Source organism: Onychostoma macrolepis, chromosome 07 (genome assembly GCF_012432095.1).
Source record: "Onychostoma macrolepis isolate SWU-2019 chromosome 07, ASM1243209v1, whole genome shotgun sequence".
Lineage (NCBI taxonomy): Eukaryota > Metazoa > Chordata > Actinopteri > Cypriniformes > Cyprinidae > Onychostoma > Onychostoma macrolepis.
In genome coordinates, this window is record NC_081161.1 from 43,816,601 (window position 1) to 43,844,470 (window position 27,870).

At 35.8% G+C, this 27,870-nt stretch overlaps 2 protein-coding genes across 3 annotated transcripts in view; one reads left to right on the plus strand and one right to left on the minus strand.

Moving 5' to 3' along the window:
* LOC131544789 (Fc receptor-like protein 5) overlaps positions 1 to 27,870 on the plus strand; it is a 275,408-nt gene that overhangs the window by 44,601 nt on the left and 202,937 nt on the right.
* Positions 285 to 27,745, minus strand: LOC131544808 (carcinoembryonic antigen-related cell adhesion molecule 5-like). Of its 2 annotated transcripts, none has more exons than XR_009272231.1 (8): positions 27,516 to 27,745; positions 26,057 to 26,326; positions 12,601 to 12,858; positions 12,128 to 12,394; positions 11,153 to 11,428; positions 5,413 to 5,658; positions 2,136 to 2,353; positions 285 to 2,050 (listed from the first exon to the last, which is right to left on the minus strand). XR_009272231.1 is itself a non-coding variant. In XM_058783288.1 (8 exons), the coding sequence occupies exons 1-8, from the start codon at positions 27,589 to 27,591 to the stop codon at positions 2,007 to 2,009; spliced, it is 1,536 nt and encodes a 511-aa protein (XP_058639271.1). In that variant the 5' UTR covers positions 27,592 to 27,745; the 3' UTR covers positions 285 to 2,006. The 2 variants fall into 2 exon arrangements, 1 of the variants encoding a protein (XP_058639271.1); XM_058783288.1 differs by having other exon boundaries at positions 2,255 to 2,353.

Here is a 27,870-nt window from a genome sequence, read left to right on the forward strand (position 1 = left end):
CAGCACATGTAGTCAGTTACAGAAAAATAATGAAAATGCAAGAAATAAGGAGATTGTTTTATTTAATGTGACAGATAAAAACAGTACAGTAACATCAGTGACATACATTAGACCTGATATACTGATCGTCACTGATGTTATCCATAAGGAAGGTAACACCAGTGACAATTTTCATGAAAAATGCATTTTACAAAATGTCTGCTGCAAGGTATCAAGCCACATGTTGTCAATCTTGGTATACTCACTAAATCAAGTAGTTTAATCCATTTGTATTATAGTTTTTTTTTTTTTTTTACATTTCCCTAACAATAAATAGGTCATACCAGTGACATCAACTAAAAGCTTCATATGAAATCATGAGATAAATGAGAAAATTTCTCATAACTGAAAAGAAACAGTGGACTAAACATGGGACTTTTTTCACAGATGTTTAGAAAATAGGAAGGAGGAAGTTGAGTGATGTCATCAGTGTGATTTTTTTATTTGTATTTTTTTTTATTCCAAAATAAAAGACTTACACCAGTGACACAACTCCAGGGGACCACTATTTTCATTATATATTTTATAATATTTTTTTTGGCATTTTGTTTTATTATGCCATTTATATCATATATTTGATAGTTATGAATTCAGTTTTTTATTTTAAATGGTAGAAAATTCTGTTTTTGACCTCAAAATAAAGCACTTTCCTGCTGTACATGGCTGTGGGGACGAGCAGTTTTGTGGTGTTTGGAATTCTATATAATTAATAAAAATAAAATATAATGCCACATTGATGGCTCTGGAAGGTGTAATTGTTCAAATGACATATTGTTTCATTTTAAAATATAAAAAAATTGTAACCCTAATGTGTATTTCAATTGTAATATTTCTTTAAAGTCTAGGGACAGAAAAGTGGATGTTTCTGTAGAATGACCCACATATAGTGCAGATTATTGACTCTGCACACTTCTGTACGTGAGGACTCAAATGCCGTGATATCTTATCACACATAAAATCAATAACTGTTCGCAATTAAATCCTTTTCCTTCCTTTTCTTGTAAATCGATAAAATCCATAGAGGTTGTAGCCTAGCCAACGATCACTAGATTTTATACAGATGTTATTCTGTAAATGGTGATCAGCACTATATAATGTGGAAGTTTCTGGCTTTTGCCTCGGTGTGACATCACTGCAGACAGTGCAAAAGCAGAGCACAATATCAATATAGCGGAAAAAATCAAGTTTGAGATCATTTTCATTAAAACATCTAATTGCCAGATTATCAGTGTCCTACCTAAATTATTTTAAAATCAGTGAAGATTTCACAATGAAATATCATTTTAAGAATTATACTAAAACTCCTTTTACTTGCTAAAAAAATATAAACTATCACGTAGATGAAGTCTCAGCAAAATTGTTTAACATAAAAGAGTATCATGAACAAAATACATGTTGTTGAGACGTAATTTGATATTATTAATATAATCGTTGTTAGTTGTTTGTAGTAAACTTTATTTGTTCTTGTTGAGATCTGTTCACTTAAAGAGTCATAACCTGTTCCTCACATTCAATACAATTATAATATATCTGATATTAGTGATATCTCTGTCTCAGCTTTTATTGACAATCAAGTTAAAACTGTAAAAATCTCTTTGTCCTGATATTTCATCAGTTTGAAGATTTCTCATTTCATTCATGTAGAAGGAGTTATAAACTGCTGTATTTTAATTTTTTTTAAGAGTTTCGTTTGTTCCTTGAGTGACTTTAAAGGGAAACTTTCAATAGCTTACAGTGAATTTGACACACATTAAGAAACTCTATTTAAAGTAGATGATGATGAGTCCGGAGGTCTTTCTGTGTGGGTTTGCTGTTCTCCATGTGTTGGTTTGGTTTCTCTCGGAGTCTAATACACAGCACAGGTGAATCAGAGACTCTAAATCATCCGTATGTGTGAAAGTGTGAACATGTGTCTGTTCTTGTGTTTGAAGAATAGATGAAATATCAGGTTGAAGTTTCTTCCTCTGTTACTCCGTTACACCGTACTGGCTGTGGTCTTGAGTAGATGTAACTGTGAAACACACACACACACACACTTCAAGTTTACACAAATACTTTCTGTTTTGTATCCACTGCAGTTGTTGCTTATGAACCACCACCATCTGTTGTGAATATTGATCTCTAACATAAAGAGAGTAAAGGTCTGTCTGTCAGTGAATGTGAATGGTTTGAGAAAAGACACTCAGAGGAGAGACGGATCAGACAGAAGTGTTACATCTCGCTCTGCAGCATTTGAACAGCAGCACGACTGTCGCCAGCAGATACGGACAAGCTGCCAGAAGAAAACTGAGGATGCTGAAGACAGAAATCTGACCTGAACGTGACAGAAAAACAGAGAAACAAGCACATTATTGAGCAACATTACGGAGTCCCTCAAGGCTTTCAAAAAGTTTCTTGTGGAACCAAAATTTGTGAGTAAACACAAAAGCACTGAAATATCTCATCTATAATGTCCCCTGAGCTACACTGAATTATTTTTTCAAGCAGTACTTCATCCAATTAATAATTTGTCTTTCAATTAAATTCACCATTATTTGTTTTATTTTTCAAGTAATATTTTTTTAGTTCAAAACATTGATAAATATAAATATTTTTCATTAAGAGTTCAACTAAGGCATATTTGTTTTGACGAATGTAAAATATCAAGGTTATTAACTCATATTATTAGTTTATCTATAACCACGCCCCCACACCGGCGCTGTGAGTCCGTTAACGGCGTAATTATTATCATCTTGATTGTGTGTGAATTCAAGGATCTGCGGATGAGAAGCTGCAAACTTTGTTTTAGATAAGTTACTTCTATGGACGTTTTTTTCAAGATTTACCTTTTATCGCTCTTTCTTTTCCTCGACTGTTCGGCAAAAATTGTTGTTTGTCTAAACGACGGGACATTTCTCATCCATTAGCTAATGTAGCTTTCTCCCGTGCCTGCAGCGGACATAACCGCGCTTGAACCCCGGACCAGCGAGATCGACTGAGATTGTTTTCGTCTTTTTCTTTTTCTCTCGATGTTGTTTGTGAGGAGTAAGTTAATTTTACTCATACAGCAGCCGCGACTGCAGCGGAGGAGAGACGATGGTGGCGCTAATATGGTGAGTGCAATAATTTAACACATGGCTGTTGTTTGAAAGAGTATGTTTAAATTAATTAAGGGTATAAATACAAAAACGGATGAATATACTTCTGTTGTGTATAGGTTCAGAGCCTCTTAACGACCGTCTTGTTTTGGAAGGAAGAAGAAATGGAAGAGATGCTTTGAAAGTGTAAGTATGGCCCTCATAACTGTGATAAGAGAGCACAGCTAACATTATATAAACATTATCCCCCGGTTTCACAGGCCAGTCTCAGACTAAAATGCATGTTCAAGCTGTCTTAACTGAAAATATCTTGTACTGACACATCTTAAAATATGTCAGTGCCATTGTCTTTCTCAAGATGCACACCAGTAAAGTTCTTAAGGCATTTTTATAAAAGTTATTTAAACATCCTAATTTAACCAAGGCCTAGTCCTGGCTTAAGCTGAGCCTGTCTGTGAAATCCTGTCTCTGTTCAAACATGGAAGTTATACAAGAACGGAACAATGTCCTTGTTCACATCAGGCATGTACATACATTTAAATCACTGTATGCACTAAAACCGTACACTTATGCTTCACAGCAAAACTCCAGATCAGCTGTATGCCATGTGGGTTAACTGAGACCTGTTCTGAGGAGGATCACTTTATTGACTGGCACACTGCACAATTAAATGTAAACCCTTAAGTCAGATGCCCTTATAAAGACTGTAACTTTAATGTTTGCTCTTCACAGAAAAGTCGTCAACGACAAGCCTGACATCACCCAGATGGTATTTCAAAGGCCAGCTCTTTTTACAGTAAACCAGGTGCATAAGTGCATTCATCCTATGTTGTAATTACCATAATTACAAGATTCCAACTTGGAAAAAGCATTCATGTCCTTGTAGAACTCATAATTATCATCTGTTAACTGGGAATTTTCTGAGAGCTACTACTTGTACCACGACTGTACCTGACTGCTGTAGATTAATTTAGACATTGATAGGTTTGCCATAGAAACGCACAGTTCCCGGTCCAAGGACATGGTGAGAACGCAGCATATGATCTTGAGTATTTGACAACAGCATCATCTAACTGACTCGATAATGTCTTTGTCGATCTGTTTCTTCCTCTGTTAGGATGCAGCTAAGACAGACTCCAGTAAGAATCCTCAGCGTTGATCAAGCAGGTCCACAACTAAAGCCATCTAGAGTGGGAATCTTGGAAGAAAATGTTGTAATGGATGAACCGATCGACCTCAGGCCTTCTATGTCCATTTTTTCAGACTGATTTATGCCCTGCACCTGGACTGTGTATGAAAAGCTCTTTATATTTTATTCAGCAGGTAATGCTCAACTTCGGAAAAGGTGTATTAGCACCTAAAATTCAGTACTGCCAATATTGTGAACTCTGAGTGTTCAGAGTAGTTTTGATGCTGTTTGTTGTGATTCTGAGATAGACTGTTTTATGTTAGTTAAACTAGTTTTTTATGTTTTATGGGGAAATGTTTTCAGATGAAAAATTCATGTTTTATTTTGTTTTTAAATTAACATTTGGAATTGAATTAAAATAAAACAGAATTGCATGAATGTTCCTTTATTTGTTTGCTTTTTTTTCTTAATTTTCTAGTTTAACAAATTGGAAAAATAAAACAACTGATATAGATTTAACTTGGAAACATTAGTACATGGAACCTAAATATAGATGTAATAACTGCAAATTAATTGATATTTTAAGTTAAATGAATTGAACTGAACGTGGAATTTCACATTACTTAATTTTTTTTTTTTTTTAGGGCAACCAGTTTCCTCAAGTTTGTTACGTAAATTCAGCTTGTCCGGGTTTAGTGCGCGTAATAAACACAAAGCTCAACCAGTCATCACAAAACAAATAATTTTTAAATAACATTAGAAATTATTTGTTTTGTAATGACTGGTCGAGCTTTGTGTTTATTACGCACTTTAAACCCGGACAAGTTGAATTTACGTAACAAACTTGAGGAAACAAAGTAAATCAAAAAATATAGATTTAATCAAAACAAGAATTCTCATTTAAGATAAGACACACATATATATATATATATATATATATATATATTTTTTTTTTTTTTACAGTGTATTAAATATTAAGGGAATAGTTTACCCACATAAAATAAAATAAAGATATTAATATTTTAAAGAAAAATTTCACTGTATTTCAGTATATATGATTTTTAGTTCTACTTTAATGTGAGTTATAATAAACACAGCTGTCAGTAACTGATTGCTCATCAATAAAATCTCATCATCTGACAGAGACTGAGCTCCACTGACTCTCACCTCTGACTGAGATCCAGCTCTTGGGTGACGCTCCTCTCTCTGTTTTACAGGAGTAGAAACCCTCATGTGACTTTGAGACAGTCGTGATGTTCATCTCTCCTGTCGTCTGATTCTGGACGAGTGATCTGTCTTTATAGAAATCAGCTCCGAGGATCGGGGAGTTTGTAGATCGATGTAAACAGTGTAGAGTCAGAGTATCTCCCTCAATCACAGGATCAACAGAACTCCCCAGAATCACATCACCATCTACACAACACAAGAGACACATGCATGTAAGAAGATGGTGATACAGACTGTATACTTAACCAGAAACAGACATGTAAAAATATATTTGTATATTATAATTAATTGTATACCTTAATAATTAGTATACAGTAACAGTATAAGTGAAAATACCCTTCCAGAATCACAGGACAAACCACAACTATTCAGGGGTGTATTCCAAAATCGGAGGTAACTTTCAGGGTTGTTAAGTAACCATAGCAACTTGCTCTCTTGCTCTCCGGAGCAGGTTATAGTTCACTTCAGAGCATCAACGCACGCGTGATCTACTGACGAGCCTTCAGTGGGCGTGACAGAGCACAATAATAGGCGTGTGTTCGACTTCATGCGGCGCCATGAAAACCGATCGGCGGCTGACTGAAGCAGTGCATGCCGGTTAGAAAATTTGTCCGACTTGAACCGGCGCCGACGCCACGTCACTGTCACGTGTGGCATCAAAGTACCGCGAGAGCAGCCGGCTGACTCAGCTCGCGCAGTTTCTCCAGAGCGACTGCGGGAGCGCTGATGACTACACAGCTGTTTCATGATTGGCCAAATTCACCACATGACAACAATGACGTGTGTTTCTAACATCTTCAATTCCAGTACAGCTCACAAATCTTATTTTACTGGGAAAATATCACAATTGTGTGAAAAAATGGAAGCTGAGCCAAACTTTGAACATTTTATAAAAAGAGATTAAACAAATGCTACTAAATTAGATAAAATTAAGAACAAAAAAGCAAGAAAGACCTATGAAGCTTTTTGTTACTTTAAATTGTTGTAATTTTACCCCTGGCATGAATTCACTTTACATATTCTTATGAATGTTTATTTGTTTTTGTACTTGTTGTGAGTTGTATATGCTTGTACAAACCTTTGTATAATTTTTGCATAATAATAATAAATAAAAAAAATACTGCCCACAAATCTGTTTTTAGAACAGTAAAAGCTGTATAGTCACAATGTTATAATGAGTCACATTTAATAATAAAAAACACTGATAAAGGCTTATTGGTATTTAAATAGTACATGTTTATGTTGAACTTTATTCTTGAACAGATGGCCCTGTATTAAGCAGGATATAAAAAGTGTTTCTGTTGTTCATGAAAACATTTCTAAAACATCCGTGCATTTGACAAAGAGAGCATGTTATTCACTTCATCTGTGAGAAGAGTATCCAAACACCGCGAGAGCATCACTATCGGGAGCAGAAAGAGTCCAACTTGACGTCTCCGCTTTCATTTCCGCCCCCGACTGCAAGCGGCTGCTCTCGCCGATAGGTCTGCTGCATGAAGTCAAACACACTACTATATATACAGTGAGGAAAATAAGTATTTGAACACCCTGCTATTTTGCAAGTTCTCCCACTTAGAAATCATGGAGGGGTCTGAAATTGTCATCGTAGGTGCATGTCCACTGTGAGAGACATAATCTAAAAAAAAAAATCCAGAAATCACAATGTATGATTTTTTAACTATTTATTTGTATGATACAGCTGCAAATAAGTATTTGAACACCTGTCTATCAGCTAGAATTCTGACCCTCAAAGACCTGTTAGTCTGCCTTTAAAATGTCCACCTCCACTCCATTTATTATCCTAAATTAGATGCACCTGTTTGAGGTCGTTAGCTGCATAAAGACACCTGTCCACCCCATAAAATCAGTAAGAATCCAACTACTAACATGGCCAAGACCAAAGAGCTGTCCAAAGACCCTAGAGACAAAATTGTACACCTCCACAAGGCTGGAAAGGGCTACGGGGAAATTGCCAAGCAGCTTGGTGAAAAAAGTCCACTGTTGGAGCAATCATTAGAAAATGGAAGAAGCTAAACATGACTGTCAATCTCCCTCGGACTGGGGTTCCATGCAAGATCTCACCTCGTGGGGTCTCAATGATCCTAAGAAAGGTGAGAAATCAGCCCAGAACTACACGGGAGGAGCTGGTCAATGACCTGAAAAGAGCTGGGACCACCGTTTCCAAGGTTACTGTTGGTAATACACTAAGACGTCATGGTTTGAAATCATGCATGGCACGGAAGGTTCCCCTGCTTAAACCAGCACATGTCCAGGCCCGACTTAAGTTTGCCAATGACCATTTGGATGATCCAGAGGAGTCATGGGAGAAAGTCATGTGGTCAGATGAGACCAAAATAGAACTTTTTGGTCATAATTCCACTAAACGTGTTTGGAGGAAGAAGAATGATGAGTACCATCCCAAGAACACCATCCCTACTGTGAAGCATGGGGGTGGTAGCATCATGCTTTGGGGTGTTTTTCTGCACATGGGACAGGGCGACTGCACTGTATTAAGGAGAGGATGACAGGGGCCATGTATTGCGTGATTTTGGGGAACAACCTCCTTCCCTCAGTTAGAGCATTGAAGATGGGTCGAGGCTGGGTCTTCCAACATGAGGAGTGTCTTCCAATTAGGAGTGTCAATGGACCATTTGAGAGATTTCAGTTTCTTACACAGTTCATTTCAGTTTCTTACACAGACCGATCGTTTCGTGTCTGTTTTTTTTGTCTCTCAAAGCCGTGGGTCCCATTGACTGTCATTATATGACTGACAGACTGCTACGGTTTGAGTTAAAAATCTTCGTTTGTGTTCTACTGAAGAAACAAAGTCACTTATATCTTGGGGTTAAGCAGATAAACATCACATTTTCATTTTTGGGTCAACTATCCCTAATGTTTAATTTATTATTACATTTTATATTATCATCTCAGACATGGATCGACATTTTCTATAATGTATTTCTATAATAAAAATACATATCTGATATGACTTAATATATAATTAGCATCAAACAAACAATATAATTCTTATTCTCAAGGATTAGAGTAAACGGAAAAAAAGAAAAACGATTGCACAACCATCAGTTAGGCGGCGATATGCACTAAACATGTAAATGACCATTGAACAAAAGAAGAAGAATGAAACAGCATGGCACACTTTTTCTTAGCGTCCGTTTCTATAGTGACTCGTCAATTCGTCGCTCTGTTGAGAAAGTCTTGAGTCTTAACCAGGAACATACTCTGTGTTGAACTCGAGTAAGCAAGGTTTGGGGTTAATCAACCGAGATTTCAGGGTTTAGCAGATGGTAAGTTAACCGTGTTTCTGGAATACACCCCAGAATTACAGCAGCTCATGTTTTTCTGTGGAACTTAAACACATAACTGAATTATTGATACACTGTCACATTATATTTAGCTAAAAGAGATCATTAATGGGGCTTTTGAAAGGCTCTATATAAATAAAACATTATTGTTAAAACATTAATAATAATAATAATAATATGTTTTATTTATAAAGTGCCTTTCCAGAGCTCAAGGACACTTTACAATGAAACCATTATTATTGTGGCTGTCAAATGTGGCTTTTCTGAGCTCAAACTGTGATATAACTGTGTGGGTATTTAAAAAAGGGGGCGGAGCTGCTTGATATGTCCCGCCCTCTCTTCCTGTTTCAGGTGAAGTGATGTCAACACAATAAACTGTGTGTTTCGAAGCACTTCAGAGTTAAGCCTGGAATACACTACAAGATTTACAGTCTAGAGAAGTCGACGCTAGTTTCCTGAAAGTCAGATCCAGTCTGCAGCTTTGAGTTCTTGACAGATTCCACAGAAAATGGTGTAGTGTGTGATGGTCACAGACTCAGATCTTTTAGCTTCAGACTCTGATTGCACACAGTCGGAGGATATCAGACATGTTTGATATTTTCAGCTGATTTAGCAAACACGTGTTATTTTGATTTCTCAAGTGTCTCCTGGCAACAAGGCACACGTTTCTGTGTGAGTCGTGTATCAGTCGTTTAGTGTTTGATGGCCAGGTTTCCTCTGTCACTATTTACAAAGTTAGTATAAGTGTTTTAGTGCCTAGTGTTTTAAAAATCTGTTCAGATTGAGGGGTTTGGTTCAGCACAGCACACAACTGTACGACCCTCACTGTGTCTGTAGTTTATAGCGTGTAAACTGAGAACAGAATCACAGCCTACGACGCCTGAGATGAACTGAGAACAGAATACAGTTCTCCATAGACTGACTACATTCACTAAAATATGCAACGTATCCCTTACAAAAAATTACTGCAGTACATTGAAGTACAAAGTAGTATAACTGTAGTACAATGAAGTACAACTGGAGATTTGCAGTATAATGAAGTACAGATACAATATAACTACAGTTCAGTGATACGCTGAAATGCATGTGAAGTCTGTCTGATTAAATTTATTTTATTTATTTTTATGAGCATTTTTTTAAAAACGCTCCTACGATTAGGTTCAATAATTAAACTTTAATGTCAATGAGGTTCTTTTCATTGCCATTAAAGTCTTCATGTATAGAGCCTGTACTGCAGTTATACTGTATTAATTTGTGCAACATGTGCTGTGGTTACAGTAGACTTGGCAAGTGTCTTTTTATTTATTTATTTTTTGTAACGTAGATTTCCTATTAAATATTCATACGAAAATATTTTTTGTACAAAAAAAAAAAAAAAATGCCTATGGAATATTTCACCCGCATAAATTAATGAGATTAATAGCCCGCACGTGAGATCTTCCTTCGCGCCAAAGGTCGTTGTCCTGACAACGAGTCTCGCGAGCAGCTGATTACTTGTAACGGCGTCTTTTCAGTAGTGTCTACTGCAGGATGGATATAAAGTATAAAACACGTTTTGGTTTGACAACATTGTTCATATGTGAACTATCACAATTAAAGAACAAAGACATAACAACATTACACTCCGAGACCTTTCACAAGTGCGACAAAAGAGAAGAAACGCTTTCCGGAAGAGAAGTTCATCAGAGAGTCGGAGACTAGTCGACTCATCCAGTTTAGCGGTGAGTATAATGTCTAATGATGTCCTCATATATCTTTAGTTATAATTTTAGAGAGATGTAAAATGACTTGACGGATATCTTATTCAACCCGCTGAGATGAGAAGAAGATGAGAGGAACACACAGAACTGAAGTCTGAGAGGAAGACAAAACAACTGGTTTAATGCTGCTTTACTACACTTTTACTATAATAAAACACATTATAATTACATTATAAAACGTTAAAATCTAATCTAATAAAACAACATCTCAATCTAAACTATAGTGACAACCCTGTGTATAGATGTATTTAACTCTGCTGTTGTTCAGCAGTTTGTTATAAGCAGATCTGTAGAAATCAGTCATATCATTGTCCAGCTCAGTTCAGTTCTCAGTAGCATCAGTACATCATTTACAATAATGAAATAAACAAAACTGCATTTTAGCTACATGTAACAAACTGCAGTATTTTTAAAAACTGCAGTAATTTCTTGTAAGGGATAATAATTATCAACCACGACCACAAAGACTTTTCTTCAAAGTTTGATCAAACTTTCAGTTTGAATTAAATTTGCAATATAACCATTTTTGTTGTTGAGCTGAAGTGTTGGTGTTCATGTAGTAGAGTGAGTTTATGAGGACAATGATATTCAACTCACCCGTCACAGAGAGAGAAACAGAGCTTGATTGTGATGAGACTGATCTTATCTGTCCTCTACACCAGTACTGACCCTGATCAGACTCATTCGCTCCTCTGATAGTGAGAGTGTCTCTGTTTACAGTGTAACCATCAGACGTCTGTAACATTACACTGTCTTTATGCCACTCATATCTCCAGTCACTGTGATTAGACTCTATAACACAGGTCAGAGTGACTGTCTCTCCAGTGAATACAGGACTGTCTGGTGTCACAGTCAGTGTAGATCTGGGTAAATCTGTGAAGAAAGTCACAATTGGACTCAAAACACACAACACACACAAGAGTTTGCCGTGCAGAGTGACAATCATATAACAAAAAGGTCAAAGGTGTTGTAATACAAATCCATATGAATCCAGGAATCTAATCCAAGTCTTGAGAAGAGATACGGTCAGTTTATATGTTAAACAGATTGTAATTTAGGCTTTTATTCACATATTCACATGCTTTTGGCTCTTCTACATTTTGGTTTCCTGGACTTTTAATGGAGAAACAGAAACCTCTCAGGCTTTATTTAGGTTTCTTAATTTGTGTTTCAAAGATTAACCAAAGTCTTCTGGGTTTGGAAGCACATGAGGCCGAGTAAATGAACTGTGTGTAAAAATAACTGCATTCATCTCTAAAACAACAAACACTGATCACTGCACAGCATCTGTCCGGTAAAGAAACATCTTATCAGTTCTGCATCTGAACAGAATAATGACTAAAAGTGAATAGCTTCAGTCCTCTTATAAGAACAGATGTGAATAAATGCTGCTATTCTCTGTCATCATCACTGCACTCACAGCTGATTGGTCCAATATCTGTTACAAACTATTAACTAGAACATAATCTGACTGTGAGAATGATCGGTGAATCAAACTAAGTTCAAGTTTACCCGGTTATCTACTCAGTCTGTTTGTTTTGAAATGATGTACAGAAAAATGAACAGACTCACCTGATACTGTCAGTGTAACTCCGTCACTCATCTGTGTGTGTGTTGGTGCTTCTGACTGAGTTCCTCTACAGCTGTACACACCACCATGAGACGGATCCACAGATGAGATTATATAGTTCTGGTTTTGTCCTGCTCTGTAAAGTTTGTTGTCTTTATTCCAGCTGTACCGCCAGACTCCTGTCTGCTGTATGTGACATGTGAGAGTGACCGTCTCTCCTCTGAACACACGTCTATCAGGATCAACACGAGCTACAGGTTTGGGTCTCTCTGTGAAATGAGCAAACAACACACTTCATGTGTCTGAAAATATTTCAGATGATCTGTGCTGATTAAATTATTATTTTTTTTATTATTATTTGACATTTAGTTTAACTGACAACACTTTGTTATTGTATGACAGCAATTATTATGTTTATTACAAAAACAAAGTTGTCTTCCATTAAAAAATGAATAGAAAGTAAAAGTGCGCTGACCTTTTACTGTTATCTCAGCTGCATTACTGTACTCGCTGTAGTAGTTTCCTCGTTTTGCTCTACATTGGTATCTTCCTCCATCAGAGACGCTCACAGACCTGATTGTTTTAGTTGCATCACCCGTGGAGTCAGTGTTTGAGTCTTTTCTCCAGATAATTGTCCATCCAGTTAACTGTCCCACATCACAGCTCAGAGTAACTGTGTCTCCAGTGAACACTGAACTCTCAGGATTTACAGTCAGAGTCGGTCGTGGTTTATCTGTAAGTGTAAGTCATTTATTTATTAATTTATTTGTTTCCATAAATAAAAAAAAACCTCTAACACTGTAAATTGCTTTAAACCATTTAAGTTTAAGTTCCAAAACTAATATTTATTCTGTCAGCACATTATTACTGTGAACATATTTCACTAAACAAAGAATATTTCTTAATATGAAATTAAACTAAACACGGCTCAAATACTTTGTGTATCTGGAAGTGAATTAAGTGAAATAATCAGCTAGTAACAGCACACGTGCATGAACATCACTGCATCAGCAAATACACACTTACTGACTCTTAAATAAAGCAACACGCAGCATAAATTCAACATGTTTTAGTCCGTCCTCAACCTACACACAGACTTTATTCTATACAGCACAATTATAAACCACAAAACTCAACAGAAATCCCAACATAACAAATTATTTAACAGTAACAGATCTTCCTCATATTCAAAACAAACAAACACTAAATCATTTTAACATTTGTTCTCTATTGAGTTCAAACAACTATTTTCAATGAGCAATGAACTTTCACTAATAGTTATATTAGTGTAATGAATGTAATATTCACTCATGGTGTGTCTTTTTACTAAACTCACAGCACAACCCTTGAGCCAGTTGTTCGAAGAGCTTATATACAGTATATATGGACTCCTAAAATACATCTTGTGTTTAATATGCTTTGTGTCAGAAATAATACAAATAATTTTTTATTATTTTGTTTTTTCTTTAATGACACTGACACGGAGGAGACAAATTGTTGAATAAAGTGTTTTTTTTGTTGTTGTTTTTTAGTTTTTTTGAGTACAAAAAGTATTCTCGAAGCTTCATAACGTTACGGTTGAACCACTGATGGCAGACGGACTATTCTGACGATGTCTTCAATACTTTTCTGGACCTTGACAGTGTTAATTGCAAACCTCCCAGTTTTCATCCAAAATATCTTCAATTGTTTTCTGAAGACGAACAAAGCTTTTACGGGTTTGGAACGACATGAGGGTGAGTGAATAATGACAAAATTTTCATTTTGGGGTGGAGTAACCCTTTAAGCTAAAATGAGCCACAATTTTCTGCTAAAATGGGCTGCATACACACACTTTTACACAGAAATTGAGGGTGAAAATAGGTTTATAGGCCTACTGTAGATATGTATCCATACAAAATCTTAACAGTCTAACAAAATCTTAACAAAAAAAAACAAGCATACACATATATGCACACAAAAGATACTACTGCACAGAAACACACTCCTATACAACATGATCAGTTCATTTTTAATTGCATTGTTTAATTTAATATTCATTCAACTTTCTATTTAATGAAATACATTTATGGTGTTGCTTTGGCACTTTAAATACAATAGTGTCAATTTACTGTTAAAAATAAAATGATTTAATCTGAAATTACCTGTTGTTCTCTTTTTATATTGGCCCATTTTAACTGGACAGCTGGCCCATTTTACCTGAATGTTGTGCCGTGGCTCAAGAAGGTACTCGCTGATACTCTAACTCTCATAATTTTGAAAATTTTATACTTTTTCACATTTAAAAAATATGAATATATTTAAGAGACCCATGCTAATTCATGAGAATATCATTAGATCTCATGCATATCTTATTTGATGGTATTATAAGTCATTTACCAAAACGTGGCCCATTTTAGCTGCCTTCACCCTAATTAATGTGCATACAGTACTGAAAGACAGTGTATGGTGTGAACTGCAAGTTTTCTCAAGTGTATAACTGATCTTGACAGATATTGTTTTTCATTATTGTGTTACGTGGTTCTGGAGGAAACTGCAGTGTTTTACCAGAATAGGCTTCTGAATTAACATCATATCTCTCGACTGAGTTATAGTTTGCTAAAATAGGAACAAAGCTAAGGCTAAGAAGGAGAGTGTAAGAAGTGTGAAACAACAAGAACCGTTCTGAGACTACAAAAGAGGTTTATATCTGTTATTTAAAAGAAAAGAAACAACTCGCATATCTCCAGGGAGACGTATTTACCGGCTTTCATTAAAAAAAAGATTGTTGTTGGTTTCTTTTACGGTTTTCTTAAAAAAATAAATAAATAAAAATAAATATATATATACACACACACACACACACACATACATGCATACATACATACATGTCTTAACCAGTTTATGTGTTTGCTACTATATTCATCCTATAATTAATGGGAACAGGGGTGTGCTTAAAGAACACAAAAATGTACCCATTAAGCACAGCCAGACTTTTTGAATTTAATGATGTATATCTTAATTGAAATGCTTTTGTCATTTAAAATAAAATTAAATGTTTTTGTGTGAGAGATTAATATTTTATTTTAACATACTGAAACCAATATCTTGTGCACTAAAAATGTCTCAATATAGATTTTGTACGTTCACCCTATTTGTTGTTGAAATATAATAATTTACACAGTGGTTGTTTAATAAAAGATTTATTTAAATATAGCCAACATTAAATAAGACATCACTAACAGGTGAAATAAAATAATGCATAGCCTATATAGTCTAATATTTTGTGAAATGCTCTTCTCTAGACTTCATTTCTCTGGTGAACTGATGAGCTGTGGACACTGATGACCTGCCTGAGGTAAATGAAATACTTCGTGGTTTTAATCACATCTTTCCGCGAGTGAAACACTGATTGTGCGATTATATGAGCCATGAGATGTTAATTCATGTTTATTTCACATTAAAACTAGTAAAGAGGAAGAGATGATTGCGCTCCACGCTGCCTTCAGCACTGAGGTGTTAAAGAGCAACAAAACGACATTTATTGTCTGAATTTCACGGAAAAAAAATGATTTGTTCGGTACACGTGCGTACTGAACCGAAAGACCCGTACCGAATATTTTCAGTATGAATACGTGTACCATTACACCCCTAATGCTGATATATCTTGAACTTCATGATGTTTATTGTAAAGTGTCCTTGAGCTCTGGAAAGGCGCTATATATAAAACATTATTATTATTATTATTATTAACTCAACCCAGGCTCATTTGAAATAAGTGCTTCAAAATACATTTCTGCAGCACCATTATTACATACCTTACTGCACGTTTCGCTGCAGTTTCAAAGTGAAACGAGTGGCAGGTTCAATACGTGACCCTGGCACATATTTGCTACGTTGATATAGGAACATATTGCTGTGTTTGTATTACGTTGCTTCAGGTACGTATTGCGGTGGTTCATAATTCAAATATTCGATGAGTGTCTCTAAAAGTTAATGGTCTGTCGTGTTGGAAATATCCCCTACACCAAACCCAACCCTAAACCTACCCGATAGTGTTAACAAATTCAAAAGTGAAATAAAAATGCATTTGTTGATGCAGCCGTGCTATTTTAACTTCCTTATGCAGATTTGAGCTGTTTTGTTGAACTGTAGTTTCACAGGGTTCATACCGAAGCTCTTCATCACTCAAGTGCAACGCCGTATCACGTGAGCTACCGAGCAAACCTATTGCATTAGAAAAATCATGCATATGAAGCTGTATGTGTGTCGACAACGTTCAAATGCATCAGTTTTCAAATCTCGCAGCATGTTAAAATTGTTTGGAATTCATAACATAATATTCCTCAAGTAATTATGCGAAAATTAGGTTTTATTAATCAAAACTGTGGACCAGCAAATCATACTTTGTGTGAAAAGTAAAAAGTTTTACTGCCTCTAGTGTTTATTTAAACTGGAAACTGCAGTGGTTTGTATGTATAGGTACGCAGAAGTGTAGGTAGAGGCACGTATTGCCAATGAGCCTAGGTTGCTTGAACTGGGTCACTGAGTGTCTCTGAAGCCATCTGGAGGGGAAAAATGACATAAAATTGCATTTTATTGTTAGAGCCACTAGAGGGGCCGATAGGATCCTATGGAGATTCCTAACTGAGCAAAACAAGTTAAAGATTTAAAATTACATGAACTTGAAGCTTGAAAAAGTGTAATAATACATATAAAATATATATTTAAAAATATAAATATGATATAAACTCATTGATCTGTTGAAAATTAGCCTGTGTTTTACTCACACTCAAGCCATCCTAGGCGTATATGACTTTCTTCTTTCAGACAAATCCCATCTGAGTTATATTAAAAATGATCCTGGTACTTCTACGCTCTATCATTGCAGTGGGAGGGTGTTTCTGTTCAACAGTCCAAAGCGTGTCAAATAAAGCGCGCGCATCCGTAATAAAACGTGCCTCACACAGCTCTGGGGGGTAAATGAAGGCCTCCTGTAGCAAATCCATGCGTTTTTGTCAGAAAAATGTCCATATTTCAAATGTAATAAACACTTTTCTATCACTTCCGCTATCTGTCCTATGCGGAAGGTGTTCCAGCGGATGACGTAGGATGTCGGTGTAGCGTGATTAGTGACGAACGCGGAGAGAGAACAAAACAAAACGCCGGTCATGAATTAGAAGCCCAAAACAAGGATTTGTAAAGAAAAATGTGGGAGGATTTCAGTATAAGCCAAGAGGAGACTGGTTTTCCTTTGCTAAAGTAAGGAAACTTTGCTTCCTTAAACAAACTTGTGAGACTAGCATATCTCAGAGCCGCGCGCACGACGCATACGTCCTACGTCTTCCGCATACGACAGTCAGCAGAAGTGACAGAAAAGTGTTCATTACGTTTGAAATATGGATATTTTTATGACAAAAATGCATGGATTTGCTACAGGAGGCCTTTATTCAACCCCCAGAGCCATGTGAGGCACGTTTTCTTACGGATGCGAGCGCTTTATTTAACGTGTTTTGGACTGTTGAACAGAAACACCCTCCCACTGCAATGATAGAGCTTAGAAGTGCCAGGACAATTTTTAATATCTCCGATTGGGTTTGTCTGAAAGAAGTAAGTCATATACACCTAGGATGGCTTGAGTGCGAGTAAAACAGGGTAATTTTCATTTTTGGGTGAACTAACCCTTTAAGTCAAAAAAAAAAAAAAGCCAAAATGACAGTAATTTCCCAGCAGAAACATCATTCATGTGTTTCTATGGGAGTGTGTGTACCGTGTGTGTGTGTGTGTGCGTGTGCATGTGTGTGTGGGTATGTTAGTTTTTTTCTGCATTGGGTACATTCTGCAGTATCAGCCCTTAGTTTGGGTATTCATCTTTTCTAGATTGTGTCAGATTTTGTATAATAAAAAAAAAAAATCAATGTCTTTTTTTGTACATTCCTTTCATTACTATATGGCCGGGACAAACTGACACGTGAGGGACACTTTTGTTACTTTTTTATTACACTCTCATAAAATCATCGAATTGACGATGATTTTTATGATTTTTGACAGTGCTTTTAAATTTCAAAAACAGATTAGTTCTGTTGCAGGGCTCGCAAAATCGCTTGCTCGACGTCCCGGGGCTTTTGTGTTTTCCAGTCGGGCTACCAAAATATATCACTGCTCTGCTCGACGGCTACCTTAAATACAGGGTCCCGCGGGTTCTTAAAAACTCCCAATTTACTTTTATAAAATGTTTTATTTTTTTATTTTTATTATTTTTTTAATTGAAGCTTTTTGACATTTACAGGGTTTAAACATAGTTGACACATCCGAGCTAATACAAATTGCCCAGGTGGCCATTCGTTTGAATTCTCTACAAAATACACATTAACATACATTATTACCAAATACATCATTACAGAAAAAGAGAAAAACATAAATAAAAATATATATAAAAAATAAAATAATAAATTAAAAAAAGAATTAAATCGCCATTGGGTTGTAATTCAGTCCTTCCACGCCAGGTTCTGTATTCACAACGTTAAAAGATGACTCTCTCCAGCCCCAAGATAGGTAAAGAAGGGGTCCCATACTTCATAGAATTTAAAAGGTTTGTCTTTTAATGCTGTTGAAAAAGCTTCAAATGGAATAAGACCTTTGATTGTGTTAATCCACTGTGCTATTGAAGGGACTTGGTCTGTTATCCAGCATACGAGTATGCACTTGCGGACACAGTGGAGTAAGATTTGAAGAAGGTGGGTCCCTTGGAACTTTGGCTCACGCCAAGCAAACAAGTCATTGGTCCTATTTGTAATGAGCAGCACAAAATGTTCTCTAGTTCCTTTAGGACGCCCGTCCAGAATTGTTGTATTTTTGAGCAACTCCAGAAGCAGTGGATGAGGGTTCCTTCTAGACTTATTGCAGAGGTTGGAGAGTTTTGGGTTTACTTTGTCTTTGGGCAGGAGTCACATGCAGACGATGAACAATTTTAAACTGCATTTCCCAGGCAGAGTTATTGGCAAGATAGGAAGGCATCTCACATATGGTTTCCCAATCGGTTATCCCCAAAGTCCTTTTCCCATAAAAGTTATCTTTAATTAGAATTTGCTGTTTTTTGGGCAAAAGATATAGTAAGTTCTGTAGAGGAACTGACCTGAGAGTTATGGCTTCTGCACTGATCCAAGTTGAGTTTGGATCATTTAAGTGCCATTCCAGTATAAAACGAAGAAGGGCAGAAAGCTGATATAGTTTATATATGTCTGGAGCTGCTTGGCCTCCACATCTGCTCGATAATGTTAAGAAGTTATATCTCAATCTTGGTCTTTTTTCCGCCAGATAAAGGAAATAATGAAGCCACGTAACTGTTTTAAATGCTTTGTTAGGAATGAGAACTGGTAACATTTGAGATGGGTATAAAAGGCGGGTAGAATATTAATTTTAACGAGGTGAACATGGCCTAATAGGGATAAGGGAAGATTACACCATCTATCTAGGTCTGATCTAATATTCTTAAAGATAGGGGCAAAATTGCTTTTATACAAACTTTCCAAGTTCTGCGTAATCTTTTACCCAAATAGACAAAGCCCGCCGGAGACCATTGGGTGAGAAATTGTGGGGTCGAGGAAATGTGATTTACTTAACGGCATTGCTTCTGATTTTGAAAGATGTATTTTATACCCCGAGAAGGAGCCAAAATTGGAAATCATATCAGTCAGATATGGAATTGATTGTTGAGGAGAACTGAGGTAAATTAAGATGTCATCGGCATAAAGTGAAATTTTATACGTTTTTTTTTGTTCTAGTCTAAGCCCTTCAATGGATGGGTCGTCTCTAATGGAGCCAGCGGTTCAATAGCCAGCGCAAACAGCAGCATCCTTGCCTGGTACCACGCGCTAACATAAATTCAGAGGATTTGAGACCATTAGTAATAACTCTCGCAATGGGGCAGGAGTAAAAAATCCTTACCCATTTAATAAATACATCACCCAAGTTAAATTTAGAGAACACTGAGAATAAATATGGCTTTCTCAGCGTCTAATGATATGACTAGCTGAACAAAGCCTGTCTGGTCAGGATTAATTATTGTAGGGAGAACTGATTCAAGCCGGATCGCTAATATCTTCGCTAAAATTTTTGTATCCACATTAAGCAAAGAGATAACGATCCACATTCTTCAGGGCATTTGCCTTTTTTTTAGAAAAACACAAATGTTGGCTTCTGTCATGGAGCCAGGAAGCTTATTAGAATCAAATGAAAACTGTATCATTTCATGTATTAAACTCGCTAATTCCATTTAAAATTCCTGAAAGAATTCCACTGTAAACCCATCGGGACCTGGTGCTTTTCCTTTGGGAAGACTATTAATACAATTCAAAATTTCACTGAGTTCAAAATTTCGCAATAAGTTTGCTAGATATTTATTAGGTTTGTTAGCGAATTCGTACATCCGCTGTCTAGCAAAAAATACAGTGATTAGTTATTATTAGTGAGAATTACTGCAAGAGAGGTTTTTACTGTATCTATTTCCGCCAGGAGTACATCTGAGGGTGCGTATTATATTTTATTTTAACATACTGAAACCAATATCTTGTGCACTAAAATGTCTCAATATAGATTTTGTACGTTCACCCTATTTGTTGTTGAAATATAATAATTTACACAGTGGTTGTTTAATAAAAGATTTATTTAAATATAGCCAACATTAAATAAGACATCACTAACAGGTGAAATAAAATAATGCATAGCCTATATAGTCTAATATTTTGTGAAATGCTCTTCTCTAGACTTCATTTCTCTGGTGAACTGATGAGCTGTGGACACTGATGACCTGCCTGAGGTAAATGAAATACTTCGTGGTTTTAATCACATCTTTCCGCGAGTGAAACACTGATTGTGCGATTATATGAGCCATGAGAACTGGTAACATTTGAGATGGGTATAAAGGCGGGTAGAATATTAATTTTAACGAGGTGAACATGGCCTAATAGGGATAAGGGAAGATTACACCATCTATCTAGGTCTGATCTAATATTCTTAAAGATAGGGGCAAAATTGCTTTTATACAAACTTTCCAAGTTCTGCGTAATCTTTTACCCAAATAGACAAAGCCCGCCGGAGACCATTGGGTGAGAAATTGTGGGGTCGAGGAAATGTGATTTACTTAACGGCATTGCTTCTGATTTTGAAAGATGTATTTTATACCCCGAGAAGGAGCCAAAATTGGAAATCATATCAGTCAGATATGGAATTGATTGTTGAGGAGAACTGAGGTAAATTAAGATGTCATCGGCATAAAGTGAAATTTTATACGTTTTTTGTTCTAGTCTAAGCCCTTCAATGGATGGGTCGTCTCTAATGGAGCCAGCGGTTCAATAGCCAGCGCAAACAGCAGCATCCTTGCCTGGTACCACGCGCTAACATAAATTCAGAGGATTTGAGACCATTAGTAATAACTCTCGCAATGGGGGAGGAGTAAAAAATCCTTACCCATTTAATAAATACATCACCCAAGTTAAATTTAGAGAACACTGAGAATAAATATGGCTTTCTCAGCGTCTAATGATATGACTAGCTGAACAAAGCCTGTCTGGTCAGGATTAATTATTGTAGGGAGAACTGATTCAAGCCGGATCGCTAATATCTTCGCTAAAATTTTTGTATCCACATTAAGCAAAGAGATAACGATCCACATTCTTCAGGGCATTTGCCTTTTTTTTAGAAAAACACAAATGTTGGCTTCTGTCATGGAGCCAGGAAGCTTATTAGAATCAAATGAAAACTGTATCATTTCATGTATTAAACTCGCTAATTCCATTTAAAATTCCTGAAAGAATTCCACTGTAAACCCATCGGGACCTGGTGCTTTTCCTTTGGGAAGACTATTAATACAATTCAAAATTTCACTGAGTTCAAAATTTTGCAATAAGTTTGCTAGATATTTATTAGGTTTGTTAGCGAATTCGTACATCCGCTGTCTAGCAAAAAATACAGTGATTAGTTATTATTAGTGAGAATTACTGCAAGAGAGGTTTTTACTGTATCTATTTCCGCCAGGAGTACATCTGAGGGGTGCGTATTATATTTTATTTGTAAACCACATAAAATGGACTCCATATATATATACTCCAGTATATACCGAATATACTGTCTCTGGGTATAGCTCGCCAAACATCTACAGGCCAATTTCTTCACGTCTCATTCAGAGCTTGTGCTCTGTTTGAAGGCCTATCATTAGATTTATCCAGCTTAGGTAGCACCGTACAGTTAAAATCCCCAGCGATTATACTGTGTTCACATTGCCATTCAGCGAACTAAGAAAAAAAGACCTGTGTAATTAATTTGTTAGATTGAATAGGGGGGATATAAACATTCATAAGGGTAATGGGTTGTCCAGCTAGTGTAGCTTTAAGCAGGATAAACTGTCCTGATTTATCGGAGTATGTATCAATATCTGATAGTCGTATACATTTGTTTACAAGAATAACAACTCCCCTGCTTTTACTGGTGAATGACGAGCCATATACTTGTCCCACCCAGTCTCTCTTTAGTTTGATGTGCTCACTGTCTGTTAGGTGTGTCTCCTGCAGAAATGCAATATGAATTTGTTCTTTTTTTTTAAATATATAATTCAGAATCTTTTTTCTTTAAAAAAAAAAAAAAAAAAGTGTGCTGCCCTGCATGTCGAACAGAAAACAGAGCCATTTACAATTAACATCTTACAAACATATTTGAGAATAGGCAAGGGGAGTCTGACGCTGGTCAGTTTCACATTTGAGAGCAATAGTGATCGGCACTCTGTCTCATCGGAAACATTACATGACCGAAGCTTCGATATAATAAACAAAAAAAGCGCGGTATTCAAAAAGAGCACCGCAAGGTCAGAAAGCTTTGATATGATTCTCTGCAGACCGCTGCGGCAACAGCCTTCTATATATTAACGTTATATTGGTTCAGTCTTTAAGTCATACCATCGTTATATTCTCCTTATATTTCCCCCCCTTAATCGTCTACCCCTTCAAACAAATATTGCTTAGTTGTTGTTTCCCAAGAATTGCTTTGTGGACAGCCGTTACCGGAGAAGCCGCTATATTTGCTCCTAAAGCGCCGCCTCGAGGCAGAGAGTGAATTTGCATTTCCAGTGAGACTATCTTATGTTCAGATCAACGCGAATATCGACCCATGCTTTTATGCAGCAAACGTAGAGTTGTAAATGTAAAAGAAGTTAATGTGCCTTCTAAAAATCTAAACAATTAAGACAGTAATATTTATGTTTTCAATTAATATAATATGTTTGACTTGTCCCTTTTCATAAAAATGTTTTAAAAGCTGAAAGGCCATTTTATAAGATTTTTTTTTTTTTTTTGTGAAACCTTGTATCTAAACTGTAAATCACGTCATTTTATGGCTTAAAATGTTACCATAGATATTGTCCAACCCACTCACACAGTGTTTATTTTACTTGTACAGCTCTTAAAAAGGTTCATAAATTGCCTTAAATTGATTTTTTTCAATTCTGCAGATACCCTGTAAATAGTGAAATAAAATGCTTTCATTGATATTTGTTGATATTTGTGTATTGAAAATGTTATTGACTGACATTTAGACTTATCTGATTTTCTTTAAAAAAATGTGTATTTTTTTTATTTGGGCTAGTTAAATTAATTTCCGGGCTACCAAAATCTGAAGAGCTGCCCGAAGGGCGACCAGGGATTCTGAAATTTTGCGAGCCCTGTGTTGTAAAAGCCTGTTTCTTCAGCTGTGGCTGCTGGCTAAAGTCAAGCCCTGCCTGCCGCGTAAAGAGTTTGAGTGTAATTCATGCTTTTATAACGTCTAGACGACTACTGTAACTCTTTATATGTCGGTTTGGATCAGTCTTCTCTTCAACGCTGACAGTTAGTCCAGAATGCAGCAGCTCGGTACGAGCACATTACAACAGTCTTAGCTTCACTACACTGGCTTCCTGTCCGTTTCAGGATTGATTTCAAGATTTTATTGTTTGATTTTAAGATTTTAAATGGGTTGCCACCTGCTTATTTATCACAGCTTTTACATGTCCACACTTCTGTTAAAGCACTGAGGTCGTCCAATCAGGTGCTCCTCGATGTTACCAGAGCCAGGTTAAAAAATAAAAGAGCTTTTTCAGTGGCGGCACATAATTTGTGACCCTGGACCATAAAGTCTTAAGTCGCTGGGTATATTTGTAACAATAGCCAAAAATACATTGTATGGGTCAAAATTATTGATTTTTCTTTTATGCCAAAAATCATTAGGATATTATGTAAAGATCATGTTCCATGAAGATATTTTGTACATTTTCTATCATAAATATATCAAAACTTCATTTGGACAACTTTAAAGGCGATTTTCTCAATATTTATTTTTAATAATAATAATTTATTTATTTTTGCACCCTCAGATTATAGTTTTTCAAATAGTTATATCTCGGCTATAACTATTATATTATTATATTATATTATTATTATTATATTGTCCTATCATAACAAACCATACATCAATGGAAAGCTTATTTATTCAGCTTTCAGATGATGTATAAATCTCAATTTTGAAAAATTGGCCCTTATGACTGGTTTTGTGGTCCAGGGTCACATTTGTGGAATAGTTTAGCTGTACACATAAGAACTGCTCCGACTGTTGGAACAGACGCACCTGTATTCCTTGGCTTTTATTTCGAGTTGATCTGAGACATTGTGACATTTTTACTGTATTTGTCTTGTTTGTGTTCTTTCGTTTTTTTTCCTTGGACACTGTTACGCACTGTGGTCAACCATGGTTGTTTTTAACTGTGCTAAATAAAATTGAACTTAACTGACTCAATTGTTTTGTGTGTTCCATGCTCAAGTGAGACAAAATTATAAAAAAATAAATAACTGAAATTATATTATATACATTTTTTTGGTAAATTCCGTTCTTTTCAAGTGGCGGGTCAAAATGGTACTTGTGTTACTTTTTTTAATAACACCCACATAAATCCACTAAAAACATTTAGTGTGTATTCCTGGTTCAAGTGTGACAAAAGTCACAAAGTCGATCAACACTCGATTTTAAAAAAATCTTTAAAACTGAGTTTCGGGCCAAAATAACCCGAGGGACGGATGAGGGTTTTAAACACACGGTGTTACAAAAGACAAGAAAACTAACACTAAGTTATTATGGTGACTATAATTTTCAATGAAACCCTCATCATCTAAAACTCTGTTAATACTCAATAAGAGCGTCTGTATACGTATGGAGAAAAAAAAGAAAGAGAACCGGTTAGTAAGTGAAGCTTATCTTCTTTCTGTTCATGATGTTTCTCTTTCCTTCAGTTCTTCTGATATTTATTGGGGTGGACTATAAGCCCATATAGGGAAGAGTGAATGGTGAGTTTAACAGTATTTATTTATTTATTTAAAAATGGTTATTAACATTTACAAGTTTTTAATGTGATTTTAGACTGGACATTTAAATTCAAAGTCTATTTTTGTAGTTTTATTAATATTTTCTGTATTTCAAAAATAGTAGTAGTAGTATTTTAAACGGTGCAGGTCTAAGGCTTTGCTTCTCTTGTTTTTGCCATTGATGGCTAAAGATCGTTAATTATCTGTGAAAATGACAAACCAATCACCACTCGGTATGTAGATAAATGCCGGATATTAACATTTTAGAAGTAAGTAACTATTTTAAGTGCTTGAAGTTAATGTGAGATTTTGAGACTTGAACTTTGTATTTATTCTTAAAATACTTCTAAAAATATATTGCACACAGAAGGCTGAAATTATCAGAGTAAACGATTGCTGGAGCTTCAATGTGCACATTAATGCATTAATCTCATTTATGAATGAATATCAAATCTAGTCACAATTTTTTTCCGTCTCTAAACAGAAACATCATTGTAACTGAAGCTAAAGGCTGCAGACAATAGCACTGTTAAGAAGAAAGAAGGATTCTGTGAAGAACACATGAGCTCTCACCTGATACTGTCAGTATAACTCCAGCACTGTACGGTGAGTAACCTTGAGCTTCTGACTGAGATCCTCTACAGCTGTACACACCACCATGAGACCAATCCACAGATGAGATTATATAGTTCTGGTTTTGTCTTGCTCTGTAAACTTGTGTGTTGTATTTATACCAGCTGTACTGCCAGACTCCTGTCTGCTGTATGTGACATGTGAGAGTGACCGTCTCTCCTCTGAACACACGTCTATCAGGATCAACACGAGCTACAGGTTTGGGTCTCTCTGTGAAATGAGCAAACAACACACTTAGTATAATTCAAAATTAGCTTTTCACTTTCAGTCAGCAGTACAGTATCTGTTGGAACTATTTTCAATCGGCAGGTTTCAACAAACTATTATTTATTTTAATTGTTGATGAGGTAATAATGGGCTACAACACAAGAAAATGGAGAACAGTTCTCAGTCTCTCATCTCTTACACGTTTTCATAAAATCATATTGAATGAATAACACTAAGAATAATAGTTGCACAAGATCTTACAGTCAGAGTCATTAATTACAGTGAACATTGTTGCATTAGCTTGCTTTTCTGAATATAACATTCATAATAAATTAAAATAAAATAAAAATAGTAGTGCTGGGCAATGATTAATCGAAACAATAAATTGTTGCCCAGCACTAAAAAAAAAAAAGAATAGTAAAAATGTATTTATTTAATAAGATAACTTTTGATGTAAATTCTAACTTTCATTCATGGAGATAACATGGACAATGTGACATGGTTTAGTGGTAGATTGCTGCCATAAAATAAAATAACATGTAATGTCGACTACAGCCACTAGATGTCTGCAATAATCACTCAATGGCTCATTTAGATTTGTGTTGAGACATCATTAAAACACCATTATTATAACTATAAAAATGAATCTCTGTCTGTTTATTTTTTTTTAAATTGTACTATTTTTGCAATTATGTTACTATATTAGAGTAAAACTTGAGCGTGTTATGTTAGTTATGCGTGTTATATGTGTGTGTGTGTGTATTTATTCTCTATTATGGATGTGTTATGATGTCCCTCATAAATGTCTGTGTTCTCCACTGAAGCTGTCCCTCAGATCAACAGTGTTTGTGGCTGTTTTATAGTTTTGCCACTTTATTCCTCTGTATTTGTTTTCTGCTTTGTGGTTAATTTGTGACTTTATGGAAAATGGTCAATGGTCATTAATTACAGTGTAAATTTTTGCAACAAACTACCATTTTAACTTACTTTTTATATAATTTATCAGTGTTTTAGCAGCATGAGGAACACAGACAAATGATTCTGGGTGAAGGTGAATGACAGAAAAATATAGACATAAATCATCAGCAAAGAGACAAATGTGGGATCCTCATATGATCCATGTAGACAAATAAACTACAACACAATTCACATTTGTTTAATAAATCAAATATACTGCAGTACAGCACAGTACCTTGAGTGAGTCCAGCGTGGATGAAGGACATCAGCACTAAAACCAGAAGAAACACATATGAAGCATTTCCATTCATTCAACACAATGCAGATCACTGAAACATGTCTAGAGTTTATCTGAAAGAGTTTTTCTGTGTTTTGATGCTCATCCATGAAAAGCGATTCTCTGAAGATTCTCCATCATTGAACATCAACAGAAAGACGTCACAGGACTCGTGAACCGATACGAGAGTCGATTCTCTGATGGATTCACTGCTGCTCAGAGAAGATTCACAGCACATGACCATATTCTCATCAACCAATGTGACGTCAGACAGTGACGTTCTGTCTCTTTAAGTGTTTTTGCTTGTTCTGAG

Coding starts and splice junctions, on each gene's coding strand:
- LOC131544808 (XM_058783288.1), bottom strand. CDS start 27,591: ATGAATGGAAATGCTTCATATGTGTTTCTTCTGGTTTTAGTGCTGATG. Junction 12,859..26,056: donor AGTTATACTGACAGTATCAG/GTGAGAGCTCAT, acceptor TTACACTTACAG/ATAAACCACGACCGACTCTG. Junction 5,659..11,152: donor TGTTTCTCTCTCTGTGACGG/GTGAGTTGAATA, acceptor TGTGTTGTGTAG/ATGGTGATGTGATTCTGGGG.